The sequence below is a fragment of the Eulemur rufifrons genome, chromosome 3 (assembly GCF_041146395.1).
Source record: "Eulemur rufifrons isolate Redbay chromosome 3, OSU_ERuf_1, whole genome shotgun sequence".
NCBI lineage: Eukaryota > Metazoa > Chordata > Mammalia > Primates > Lemuridae > Eulemur > Eulemur rufifrons.
This window is the reverse complement of record NC_090985.1, coordinates 88052579-88067188: the sequence shown is the minus strand read 5'-3', so window position 1 is coordinate 88067188 and position 14610 is coordinate 88052579. Positions and strand designations below refer to the sequence as shown.

Below are 14610 nucleotides of genomic sequence, written 5' to 3'. Positions count from 1 at the left end.
ACAGAGGTTTCTGCCTTGGCTTAGAGTTTTAAAAAAGTTTAATTAAAAAATTGGGGTGGTTGGAGTATACATTTGTCAAAACTGTACACACAAAATGTATGCATTTTATAACTGCATGTAAGTTATACAATAAAGTTGATTTTTTCCCCAAAAAAGTCATGATACATATGCTAAAAAAAATTGGGGCATTTTCACATATTCCACAATCTCTCAAATAAAAGGAAGACTGGCTGTCTTCTCAAGTTAGCAGGAACGGGTTTGGTCAGCCTGCTTCCTGCCTCACATCTAGCCACAACCGAGACCCCAGGAGAGAACTGTTTTGAAGTAGGGCTAGGGGTAGGCAGATGTAATTTTAGAACCTCCAGGAACAGGACAAGCCCATGGGCAAACACGGTTTTCATTAACATCTACAGCTGATGGCTCCCGAATGTGTACATCGATCTGATTTCTTTCTTAAACTTCAGCCTCTTCTATCCAACTCCCTGCTGGACGTCTTTGTTTGGATGCGGCACAACTACATTTGATTCCACATATCCAACATGGCACTCATCGCCTCTCCCGGCCCTACCCCCAAAATTTGCTCGTCTTTCCACACTCAGCGGAAGTCTTCTCACAGAAGACTCTCATCTTCTACTCAACTGTCCAAACCAGTTACCATGGATTTCTCTGTTTCTTTTCCCCAAATGCATTCAAACACCACAGCTTGTTCATTCCATTTCCCAGGAGATCTTACAAACCATTTCTCTCCTTCCCCAAGGCCACCTTGCTCTCTTCCAGGGAGCACTGTCATAGCTCCTGGCAGGTAGTCATGCTTCTGGTCTTACCCGACTGATTCTCACACCTTGGCCAGCATAACTTTCTGAAGTCCCACGCTTCCCTTGCATAGCTCTCCATTCATCAGCTGAGCCACACCAACGCTGCCCCTGCTGCCCTCGTGGGGCTCACGCAGAGCTCAGCGGAAAAGCCAGTGTCTTAACCCAGCACCTGGGGTTTGCAGTGATCGGGCCCTCGCTTGGGCTTCCCCAGCGACTGTTTCCACAACCGCCCCAATTCTCCAGTTGCTGCACTTACAAACACAGCCACGTTTGGAAACTTGATCGAGCTAGATCATCTCATTCATGTGAAGGAAACTTCCGATTTTAAGTCAAGTCACAAACTTAGGGAAAAATAAAGTAAATCAAACAGAATTTTTTACGATTTTCACCTGAAGTAAATGTCAACCTCTTACCTTAGGTTCTTTTAAGTAACAGTGCATGGCCTGAGTAACGTCCGCCGCGTGGACGGCATTGTGGTAAGGATTCTGACTGTGGTAGTCTTCTTGAATCATAACTGCATCAAAGGAAAAGATCCCAATTTTATTGTCAATGGGCAACATGTACACATACAAAATTTGTGATAATTATGAGTTATCCACTCATACTTTTTATGTAGCCATCAGCTAATATTTCCCAGATTCAGGGGGATGACAGTCACCTCACAACTCACATGTATACCCAAAGAATCAATATCGATTGTACTCATAACTTGTCTGAAAATTTTTTCAGTGACAGTGTATTCATATCAAAATTACAAAATAAGTATCTTTTTCTTTTACTCTTAAAATGTGAATCTATCATGGTGTCAAACTCCTCTGACTCTTTTTATTTAATGGTACTCTGACTCTTTAATTTAACTGAGTTTCTCAGTTTTAAAAAAACAGTACAATTGGCTGGGTGCAGAGGTTCACGCCTGTAATCCTAGCACTCTGGGAGGCCGAGGCAGGAGGATCACTTGAGCTCAGGAGTTCAAGATCAGCCTGAGCAAAGGGAAGACCCGTCTCTACTAAAAATAGAAAAATTAGCTGGGCATGGTGGCGCGCACCTAGAGTCCCAGCTACTGGGGAGGCTGAGGCAAGAGCATGATCACTTGATTACAGGAGTTTGAGGTTGTTTTGAGCTATGATGACGCCACTGCACTCTACCCAGGGCGACAGAGTAAGACTCTGTCTTAAAAAAAAAAAAAAAAAAAAGGTGTAATTCATTCAACAAATGCTGTGCTATGTGCTATTCTAGGTACTAGCTAGAAATCCAGTAGTAAACAAAAGCTAACAAAAATCTTTATGAAGCTAAAATAGTACAGATGCTGGAATATATGAAAATGATACTGTGTGTGCATCACTAGGGCAGTAAGTTTTGTATCTGGAATTAGCTTTTTAGCACTAGGAATGGGTTTTCTGTTAACCCTGCCTTCTTGCTCAGTATCTGCCATGCCATCATGGAAGAACAGACTAGGCTTAGGGTGGAGCTGCGCCCCCTGCCGGTGAGTGGGAAAGAGCATTAGAATTCTGCACTTTATTCCATCTCATCCTTTAAAATAGACTTTTATTTATTTATTTTTATCTCAAATTGACCAGTGACAAAAAATAGCCTCTTAAAAACCCTTAATATCGATTTTTGTATGTATTTTATCATTTACATATTAGTACGGTAGTCCCCCCTCTATCCACGGGGGATACATTTCAAGACCCCCAGTAGATGCCTGAAACCGCAGATGGTACCAAACCCTATGCATGCTGTGTTTTTTCCTATGATAAAGTTTAATTTTTAAGTTAGATACAGTAAGAGGTTAACAATAACTACTAATAAAATAGAATAATTATAACAATGTACCAGTATCATTACTCTTGCACTCTGGGGCCAGTAGGAGGTAAAATAAGGGCTCCTTGAACACAAGTACAGCAGTACAGTGACAGCTGATCTGATCACCGAGACGGCTACTAAGTGACTAACAGGTGGGGAGCGTCTACGGTGTGGAGATGCTGGACAAAAAGGTGATTCGCAGCCCAGGAAGGATGGAGCAGGACAGCACAAAATTTCATGACGCTGCTCAGCACTCACAATTTAAAACATATGAATCATTCATTTCTAGAATTTTCCATTTACTATTTTCAGACCGAGGTTGACAGCAGATAACTGAGACCACGGAAAGTGTAACTGCGGATAAAGGGGGACCATTGGACAGTATGACGGGCATACTACTTTTTAATTAATATGCATTTACAAGTTTCTTCAAAGTCCTAGGTAATAAATTTATCTTAGTTTGGTATTTCAGAGGATAGAAAATAGTACATTCTTCTTAAAAAAAAAAAAACTAAGAATCTTCATTATGCTTAATTTTTTCAAAGATATTTCTTTATTTGGTGAAACACTTTAACTTGTTTCCTAGCAGAGCAGTATTATATAAATATCACCCTGCACATTTAAATATATGCAAAACAACCTTTTAGTATACAGTCAAGAGATTTCGGGGAGCAGAAAATGAAGAGACTTAAGTGCAACTTATCTTTTAAAGTTTTAGCTTTCAAAAATTTAGAAAAGTATAGAAATTGTGTCATTTTTGGCAGCAAGCTGTGGCAGTGTACGAGACTGATTACAAAATCATCCCAGTGCTTCACTATTCCTTGCATCTGTGGCTCTGAGACTTTGCAGATTTCCCCACAGAGGCACAGGTTCATCCCCGATCTGACTTGCTGTGGCCAGCAGGCAGCTGCGGGAGCGAAGGTGGGCAGTTCTGAGCCTGGGGCTACAGAGGCCTGTACACATCAGCTCTCTCTTGAAAACCTGCCACTGCTGTTTGAACAAGCTCAGCTTATTATGAAAGAAATATTTCTTTTTTTTTTTTTTTAATGTGAATCTGTTATGGTGCCAAACTCCTCTGTCTCTTTTAAGTTTAATAGGAGACCACGCAGATGTGAGCTGGGCCAGGCCTGGTGCCTCAGCTGAGGTCCCAGCCTAGGCCTTCAAAGCGCAGCTCAATGGCTACTGACTGCGGGTGCGTGTATGAGCCCACTCAGACCAGGAGAAACATTTAACAGTCCCACAGATGCAAGAGCTAAATAAATGTGAGTTGCTGCAAGCCACTAATTTTGGGTGGTTTGTTATAGCACAATAGCTAACTGATAAAACTGTGATATAAAATTTAAACAGGTCCTTGTATTAATATGCCTTATTATTGTTACATGAGTTAGAATCACTTACCTAAAAATCTACGAAGTTTCATCATATCTAAATGGAAGTACTCAATTAATCCATGAAGACTAAATAAATGAAAGGTTAAGCTTACTAGACTATTTCCTAAAAGAAAGAAGAGATACTACATTAATAGGAAACACAAGCTAACATGATTACATCATGCTTTCAAATATGGATTGTGAATAGAAAACATGGAAAGAAAGTACTATAACAATTCCTACTTTTTGTCTATCTAAAATTTGCATCTTATTTTACCAGTTATGAACTTTAAATGTCACATCTTTGTTTCACTCTACGAAAACATGAATTTTTGTTATTTCACTTTTCCACAACCAAAGAACTGGAAGATAAACATTTTCAAATAGATTAATTTTTTTAAAAGACATCAAAATAATTAGGATTGACAGTAAGAAACTTTGAAAACTGCCTCCCCAGTGAATATGCTAATTCAACTTTCCAAAGCCCCTCAAACGCAGCTGCACTTTAACCTCTTCTCCTGACACCCCCTCTACTATCTTGCCTTTCCCTGGAACGAACTGCCCCAGAGCAGACTGCCCTGGCTGCAGCACCTTGTTAGGTGGAGGTTGTGTTTATTCTCATCCATACAGGGCCAGCAGAAGTGACCAGTGACCCCCTCAAGATCCTCAGGATCAAAACTCTGAACTCAACCACTTGCCTTTTCCATAACTGCAGAAAAAAATCTGAGAGTTGCTGGGAGAGGGAGGGCGGAATCACAAAAGTAGGTAGCACTCTCCTGCTACCGATTCAACACTGCCCAACAATCTTCTTATGTTTTCTTGTGAAATGGTTCTTTCACTTTTTAAAATGTCTGTTTTCAAGCATTTTCTACTCTTCTCAAGCTTTCAACATACTCGCTTCCCATCCACGCCCTCATCTCCACAGCTTTATCTGTCACAGAAAAAAATACAAGCCCTCAAGCTTCCCTTTCTTTCAAAAGCCAAGCCGCCCATACCTCCCCAGGGACCTTCCTTGTCCATCAGATACATCCATCCCCACCCAAATCAATCAACCAACCACCCCCCACTTTCTATATTGTCCCGATAAGCATCAGCATTCAGACATGCTCTACAGTCTCTCATCTGTGAACCAGCAAAGAATGCCGGCCTTTCTCGGCCACTCCAGTTTCTCCCTCTCCATCCTCCTGCACAAGTGAGTTTTCTGAAACAGTTGCCACATGCAATGGGGCACTCCTTTGTCACAGACAACTGGAGTCATACCAAGTACAGAAATTAAATCAGAAAAAACTACCATTTTTATAACATTTCATTTTCCCCTCCATGGTACACCTCTCCATTTTTTATACCTCCTGTTATCTTTTTCAAAGTTTTATAAACAACTTCTATAAAACACATATGCTATATTATTTTAACAATTAAATAGGCTATATATTTTAAATAGACTCATAAATTACTGCCAACATTCAGATAAGAGCAATAAAAGAAATATGATTAGAGTGTTCTCTAAAGAAGTCTACGATTCTTACTAAAATGTATAAAAGACATAACTAGTCCCACATTGAAAATTTATAGCAATAATACTTACGAGGGATAATAAACTATTTGGCTGAACTCATTATCCAAAGCTGCCTACACAATTGCCAACAGAAGCCCATGGCTGAGGAAAAATAAATCAACTGGAGTAATATGTGCATGAACAACATTAGAAAGGATGTGGCAGACCAAAGGAAATTCTTTTTAAAAACTACCTGACATATCACCTTCTCATGGAAAGAAAAAACATCTCAAATCTTTTATTTTTAAGAAATTCAATGTTAAAATGCATTCATGTCTTGATAACACTCTGCTGGTTACAAACAGGAGTCCATGTGGTTTGGAGCCATTTGTGAGGAAGTGGGCTATGTTTCTGCTATTATTGCTGTAACAACCAACTTTTATATACATAGATATTTTAGAATGTTTATTCATTCTGTAGATCTAGGTTATCACGGGTTCCCCCAAAATTGTCTTCCAAACCTAGCACAACAAATTTCCAATTTCTAGGGTCTAGTTTTAAGAAAGCTACAGTCTAATAGGAAAATACCCTCATCCGGAATCCAGGCAAATATCAGTTAAGAGACACATGTAATGTCCCCCACTCGGAACTTTAAAGGAATCTTACAAGAACCAATCTGTTAAAGTGTACTAAAAGCTGTATGCAACATTTTTTTCCTTTTCAGTTAATAAGATACTGGGTATTATACCAGTAAATAAAAGCACAAGTCTCCAAAACATTTCAAAACAAGAGATGCTTAGTTGCGCTCGACAAAAAACAGGTACAGAAAAACTTTTTAAAAACAGAAATGGGAACAAATATTTTCTTCAAAAAGAAAATTGTATTTATAGAGAAGCTACACTCATAAAACTATACCAAAGGACAGAAATGCCCAAGGTGTCACTAGTTTTAAGAAAGTGATCCCAGATGGGGTCTGGCAAGTAGTGTCCTCAGGGGCCAACAGCGTACATCTGGCTAGTTCACGTGACCTAGCTGTCATCCCTGTGAAAGGAACATCACATGCATCCTACTAGACAATGACTACTTCCCGCCTTGGAGCAGACAGGCTGGGGACCCTTTGTCTTGGCACGAATCACTGAGTTTTGCTTCCTTCTCCTCCCTGTCCTCCTCCCAGTATCATGTGGGAAACGACCAGGGTGAGAAATACAAGAAAGCGGTGCGTCAATAAGCAGGAAGGGGACACTACACACTTGGATGCCATGAGTGATATCACCCAGAATGCATTTCAGGCTAAGCAGTTTTGAAAGGAAAGCCATTCTCATTACATAACGCAATTTGAAGGAATTTTCTTCTGTCAATTTGTTCCTCAATAATATCTCTCCACGTAGAGAATTCTTGTAACTTTGGGTAGCTGTAGTTAACTGAATGTATATGTCGCCATCTGTGAAGTCAAAGGTGGGGCTAACCATGAGCGATTTCTACTAACCCCTAGTGATCTGGAATCCACCCTAAGGGGAAACCATTCAGCCACCCTCCCCACAAATCCAGTGCAAAGAGTGAGGAGATCAAAGCGGATTCGGAGTTCTGAATTAGCCCAGGTAACCTGGTGGCCATTTCTTCTGTCCATCCAACACGCTGTTGAGCTCACTCCACTTTCATCACCACGTCCTCTGACTAACAGCGTGCGTACTTTTTAAAAATAAAATTTAGAGAAGAACAATCAACTATTTCAATGAGTGACAAGCGTCCTGTAGACTAATAATAGGCCATGAGCTGTTAGAGTTTATATAAGGCTAAGCCCTGCAGGTGTTAAGGGTGGCATTGTTTCATCTGGATTTATTGTGAGATAATAACTAAGGTAACATTTGTGTTGAGTTAGGAAAGGGGAGTTTCCCAGAGCTAGCAGAAGGTGGGCCAGCTGATATGTCGCTACCTATATTTTCAAAGGGGAGAAGGCCCAGGGGAAGGCCAACTGTGTAAACGATATCAGAGCCTTTCCTGTGCAGACCGGCCAAGGCGGGGGCAGGGAGAGGAACACTTAATCACCAAAGGGCAAAGGAAAAGTGCAAGAGAAACAGCAAAGGGAAGGATAAAAAGGCAGGGAAGTGAGAGGTTGGCTTTGCCAATAAAGGCAAACTTCACTGTCTTCACTCTTTTGCCTTGGGTGGGTCCAATTTATTTTCTGTCAACAGTGCATAAACAAACAGAAGGTATGTACAAAGGTATTTTCATTATGCGTTGCCATACAGCTTAGAGGGAGTAATACAGTGACACTAAAAGGCCCACAAGCGATTCTCAAGAAAAATAAAGCTGTATTTGCTCACCATTTTACATATTTGACTTCCTTACGAAAGGAGCTTCATTCCAAAGTGAAATACAAGAAAGCAGGTGACTTCAAAGCATAGCAGTGACCACACATTTGCTTTATGATTACACAGTCAGAACCAAGTTCCTCTCGGTGTACTTTCTACTCTGCTTTATTTTATTAAAAAGCTATTTAGACAAAAGGGGCAAAAGACTAGTTGAACTACTTCTACCAGCAAGAATGACACCAAAAATTTTATCCTAAATAAAAAAATTATTCCCTGTTCCCCACGAACATATTCTTGTTCCCAGAGAGAATAGGGAAACATGATCCCTCCTCCCCAAACAAAACTAAACTAAATTCAGGAGGGCGTAAGCAGATCAGAATAACCTGTGGGCATCTTTTTTCAAACCACATATACTTTCTGTGTCTTTGGATAAACCCTCCTAAAGAAGCTACAAGCCCTTCCCCTCCCACCATCAGGAGGCAGTGCCGGAGGGAACCACTGTTGCTGATTGTGCTACACCAGCGGTCCCCAACCTTTTCGGCACCAGGGACCAGTTTCATGGAAGACAATTTTTCCATGCACCGGAGGGTGCTGGGAATCTGACAGGAGGCGGAGCTGAGGCAGTGATGCAAGCGACGGGGAGCGGCTGTAACTACAGATGAAGCCTTGCTCACTGGCCTGCTGCTCACCTCCTGCTGTGCGGCCCAGTTCCTAACGGGACACGGACGGGTACCAGTCTGCGGGCCAGGCACTGGGGACCACAGTGCTACCCCGTATCTCTCACATATGCTAAGAAAAGCCTAAGAACCACAACTCCAGAAGAAGGGATGCCTCTTGAAAGTGGTTCATCCACCACTCACTGCGGCTATCAACATAGGAATACAATGTCAGATGTCATTGTAAATGGCCACAATCCAAGAGAAACCAAAAAAGAAAAATCAAAAACATAATGAGATAATAATGTTCACTTTGGGTAATTAATAATAGCAGCATTAATTGCCAGTCAGCCAAGCCAGGATGATGATGATGATGATGATTTTTGATTACTGTTAAAGGTAACAATCAAAATTTAAAATTATGAGATTGATTCTCTAGGCTTTTAGAAAAGTCACTAAAAAAAGGACAGAAGGATGTTCCCTCTGCCAGCAGAGGGCTCATAACCTAAGTACAGTAAACGAAAGCAACAACCCACCGGTGGCTGTACCATCAGTGCAGAAATCTAGAGACTATATTAACTTAGAGAAAATCAAATTCTTCACTTACCATTTGTTAGTCTATCAAAGAGAAAGATATCAAAATTCCAATTTCCAACTTTTTCCAGCATACACTGAAATGAAAACCAAACATTCCTACTGTAATTTAATTTCAATAACATTCTGTCTTTTGTAGAAAGTCCATACATAGAGAAGTTAAGGAAAATGGAAAGTGACTGGTTTACTTTTAAAAATGTCAAGTATTATTCCTCTTTTAATCACAACTTTTTTAATTGGCTCCAAAAAATGTCCAAAGGGATAAACTCCATTTGAAAAATGAAATATTGTTTTGTTTTTCTATTAATGAACATACAGGTAAGGTTAGTGTTTCTTTCTGAACTTATTCCTGTAGTCTTACAAACTTGCAAGAATTCTAATCTAACTTAACATCACAGAAATGTAGTGCATATGCTGCCTGTTCTAGAAGCCAGATTTTAAAAATCTAGTAAAAATAAGTTATAATTACTACTGAGTACTTACTACACTGCCAGTACTGTTATAAGTACTTTTCTCACTCTTTTACTACTCACACCAACACTATCAAGCAGGTATTATTTTCAATCCTCATTCTATTTGCCTGGGGAAACAGGCAAAAGGTAACTAACTTGTTCAGCAAGAAAGTGATAGAACTGGGATCTGAAATCAGGCAGTCTTATTCTGGAACTTAGGGACCATGCTTAAAGTATTCATTTTTAATGTTTAAAAACACCTCCAACTTATTGATATTCATATTCTTTAATTAATAAAATTTATACATAAACTTTTAGGGAGCTATATACTTCAGTCAAGTTCATAAATCCTACAAAGACCTTAAAAACCAAATATTTTCAAACCACATATTATGATTATTTTTTTTTATTAGAGATGGGGGTCTCACTATGTTGCCCCAGGTGATGTTGAACTCCTGACCTCAAGTGATCATCCCGCCTCAGCTTCCCAAAGTGCTGGGATTACAGGTGTGAGCCACTGTGCCTAGCTACACCACATATTCTTAACTTGAACATTTTGTGGACTTTTTCAAGAAAAAGCTTTTATTTCTATCCAAAAGTTCACTGTTGTATACATCTATGAATAAACTGACATGAACACTCACATGAACTAGTAAGACACTACCAGTAGAGAATGTTGATTATGATAGTACTCATAACAACCAATGATACACACAGATCAATATTCTCATTCTAAAATGCAGAACTTGTAAGCTTTTGAAAACATGAAGAAAAAAGCATGAACACTTTCCACTGATTTCTTTTATCACACAGGGAAAGCAAATTTTTTCACTTTAATGTAATCGTAGAGAAGGTACCCTCGCCTTCTCTCTACATCTCACAAACTTGTCTACACAAACTTAAAAATCTGGCCTGTAAATATTAAGTCAAAGCATAATTTAAGATACATTAAAAATTTAAGATTATTTAAAATCCTCATTTGGTCAAAAACAAGCTCATTGAATCTTGGCTTTCATTAAGACATTTCTTTTAAATTATATAAAGATGAAGACATAAATAATGCTCACAATTACCGGGTTTAATTAAGATATGTCTCTCTTTGATGCAAAACACTATGAAAACCCATTGGACCGAAAATCATGAGACCTAACTTCCAGTGTTGGGTTTAGCTCTAACCAGCAGGGTGAGCTCAAACGAGGCCCTGTGCTCTCCAGCCCTTAGTTTCCTTCTTGACAGAATACAGACATTATCGGATCAGGTAATCTCTGATATTCTTCCCAGCATTCAGATCCTGTGAGATCTTACAGTTTAATGTTGTAGTGATCTACTTGTTACTTAATGTTATAATAATAAATGTTTCTTTAGTTATTTCAGAAATTTCCCTTGCTCTGTAACACTAATTACAAATGAACGGCTTCTCTAAAAGAAAAAAAAAAAAAACTTATAAAATGGGCTCAATTGCTTCTCACAGACCAAGAAAAGCTCTATAAATCATTTTAATATGACGAAAAAAGGCTTGAGTAAACTTGTCAAAAAATTAATGTTTTCTTAAAAAAGCTATACACACCTTGGCTTGTCCATTATAATCATCATCTAAAATGTTCAGAGAATTTGAAACGGTAGTACCACGAAAAAAGCGTGAAGATCTAAGATACCGCTGGAAACTTAGTAACCTTCTGATATTCCTTGCAGAGACAGACACTTCTATTTCAGATTGAGCTGAAATAAAAGGAGTAAAAGGTGAGTACAGCAAGTCAAAACTGTACATATGCTATCTTTCTTTGTAATATCCCTTTTAGTTATGTACATTAAATTTTAAATAAATTTTAATAAATAGTAACAAAATAAATAAATTTAAATTAAAAATTTAAGTAAATTTTAAAAAATTTATTAAATCATTATACCACATTTCTAGGAGAAAAGAGGTACTTTATTTCTATTTTCAATTGAAAAACTAAGGATGAAAGGATAAATGGCCAATTTTGACAGGATTTAGAAAGCTAATGAAGAGTGTGACTGGATTAATGATCAGTTTTTTTTTAACTTTCAAGAACTATCACTTCAGTACATTATATAAATGTGGAGCAAAACACAAAAAAATCTAGTTTCAAACTACCTGAAAAGCCAGGTCCTATGTTACATATGAGTTTCTTTTTTCATTTTTTAATCATCCAGCCCAAAATGTCACACATATGAGATTTTAATAATTATACAACTAACACATTTCAAATCCCAATAAGGTATCATTTCAAATACTTCGTGAAGACAATTTTATATAGAAGAAAAGGAGAAGGAATGGGAAACAAAGTGGTTTATATATCCTAAGGGTTCTAAAGAATAGGGATAAAAATTCTGTAAGGCGAAAAACTCTGGAAAAGATGTGGTTCCACATTGCAGACTGGTATGTTCTCTTTCAGTGAGTCTAACACAACCGTTTTTTCCCTCTAGTATTAGAATAAACCAAAGTTTCTTTGAGCACCAGATGAAATAACAGACTTGGTTTAAAAGCTATCGTGTAGGGAACAGACATTATCAAAATCAAACTAAATTCAGCAAAATGTTCATAATATAAAACATGAGAATTAAGACTAAAGATCAACAAATGATCATCTCTCTTCTTACCTTCCATTAATTTAGACTCACCAGGTGGAATGGCAGGTAATCAAACATATTCTCTCCTGTGTGTCCCACCACTCACTCCCCTACTAACCTCTATCACCCTGTGTTTCCTTATCCATAAAATAATGCCAACAAATCTAATTCAAAGGATGCTGGATTAAATGCAATAACGTATACACAAGTCAGATACACAGCAGGTATTAAATAAATGGCACAATGTAGATGATAAAATTGATGTTGATCTCACTGCCTAAAGGTATACTTCCAGGTAATTATCCTAAATTCCAAATCTTCTCATGTTGCTCTAAATAAAAGCATTCAGTGGTTCCTCCTTATCTTAATATGAACTCCATCTCCGTAGCCTGGAAGATAAGCCTTCATGTTCCAGGTTCTGGTTCCCTCCAGGCTAGACTCAGGTGCCACCTTTCCTGGGAGACACATCTGAATGCACACTCCCCTCTTCTCGAAGAAATGGGAGGCACCTCCTCTGGGTTCTCAAAGCTCCCTGTGCATTCATCTGCTATGGTGCTTCTTATATTATAATTGCTGATTTATCTGTCTCCTTCAACAAATGATGACCTTCAATATAGGCATAAACTACTTTTTTTCACCTCTGTATTCCAAAGCCTAACAATAGTGCCAGGTATATAGTAGCTATATATAAAGTATATTGAATAAATGCATACTGTTCTTAAAATACCTGATGAGCTTTGAGGTTCCCACATACTCAAATAATCTGGAAGAAAAATAATGCACACTGTTATGTGATTTACTTCTCCCATTTTTCATTCTAGTGAGTGTAAAATGTAGAATGTCTCAAACAATTGTGGAGTTAAATTTCTGATCTTTATCAATGCAATTTACTTTATACAAAGGACTAGAACCAAAATGGTAAAAACCATTAATATCAAGTGATTATGTTTAAACAAGAATTAGTCTGTTTGAGGAAATGAGTGTAGATGAAATTCTACCCTTTAAACATTTAGAGCAAGGTTTCAAGTGCCTTGTAAAAAGTATCTCATTTGGTCATCAAAAACCTCAAAAGATAGACGTCCTCCTTTACACATGAGAATAATGAACATACAAGAAATTAAGTAATTTTCCCAAGGTCACGTAGCTAATACAGGGCGACACCTGGATTAAAAAACACAGGTCTGTTTACAAAGCCTGTATCTCCACTATTATTCATAAGGGTTTTTAAAAATTATTATTATATCTCTACAGCATTGCTATTTACTGTTTATTATAAAAATTCTGTGTACATAATTATTCAAAATAGTCCTTACTTCACATGAAGGTATATATGCAAAAAGAAACACAGAAGGGAAAAAGCTAATCCACAGAAATATAAGTATATAATGGACCCTTCTAATTTTATTACTAGAAAAGAGTTGATCTGGAAGAGACAGAATAGAATGGCATGAACATCTGGGAAGGAGATAAGATCTAATTTATATAATGCTAGTGCTACCACCTCTGTGTTTGTAAGTCAGTTTACAGTTTACAAAAGTATGTTCACATCACTACCCCGTTTACTAATCACTACAATCCTGTGAAGAAGGCAAAGATTATCATCTCCATTTTACAAACAGAACCTTAGAAACCAAGGTAAAAATGCAATACAATTAACTCACTAGAGCCAAGGCACTTAGAAAACTTCTAGAAAATAATATAGAACACACATACTCTATTCATTATGGAAAAGCAACTTAAAAAAGAGTTCAAAGTCATGAGTACAACTTTATGAGCATTCCCTTTGATTTATCTTAAATTATACACAAAGGGCAACAATTTTATTACTGGCAATTAGATTGCATTATGTGTGTAGGTACTAATAGTAAGATCACTGCTTTCAAATTACATATCCAAACGAATGCATCCTTAAGGTACATTTGAGAACAACTGCATAAAGTCCAAAAAATGAATTAGCCTCATTTGAGGGGAAAACCCCAACACTTCAATCCACTGTGCCAAGTACCTATATCACCATGGCAGGATTCACACTGTCAAGGGTCAAGTAAATTCGCACTGTCTGGGAACCAGGGCCCCATCCATGAAATCATCATTGTATCCTCCCCTGCCTAGCACTTATGTTCTGGGTGCTTTCTGACAAATCATAATCTCCTGATGTCTCATTTTCCTTAAATGGAGAAAAAAAAAGCATGTCTGTTTCCTGTTTCAGAGAGCCCTAAAGTTAGGTCTCATTATCAAGAATTCTGTTTTGACCATGTTAAGCCGAGAATGAGTATTAGACATTGACTTAAGGGGAAATGCTCCCTCATCATAGGAACCCAATGCCTTCCAGCAAGACTAATCTCATAAATAAATTTACGCAACAGAAAAAGAAACAGGCCTTCACTTAATGATATATTAATAGAACTGGTCTTATCAATTACTGAGTATTTCACAGACAAACTAAGAAAGGACACAGAACCTGTCTAGATGACATGGCAGATCATTGAAGTGTTTTCTTCACTTAAGAAGCCTATACCTA

At 38.0% G+C, this 14610-nt stretch overlaps 1 protein-coding gene across 2 annotated transcripts in view; it reads right to left on the bottom strand.

The window, feature by feature from the left end:
• The window catches only part of PDE7A (phosphodiesterase 7A), a 109973-nt gene that overhangs the window by 13136 nt on the left and 82227 nt on the right, over nt 1–14610 (bottom strand). For both annotated transcript variants that reach the window (XM_069466446.1, XM_069466447.1), the window contains exons 4-7: nt 11065–11216; nt 9059–9122; nt 4017–4112; nt 1229–1329 (exon numbers count right to left, since the gene is read on the bottom strand). In XM_069466446.1, coding sequence (XP_069322547.1) covers nt 1229–1329; nt 4017–4112; nt 9059–9122; nt 11065–11216 — 413 coding nt within the window. The remainder of the gene's footprint in view (nt 1–1228; nt 1330–4016; nt 4113–9058; nt 9123–11064; nt 11217–14610) is intronic.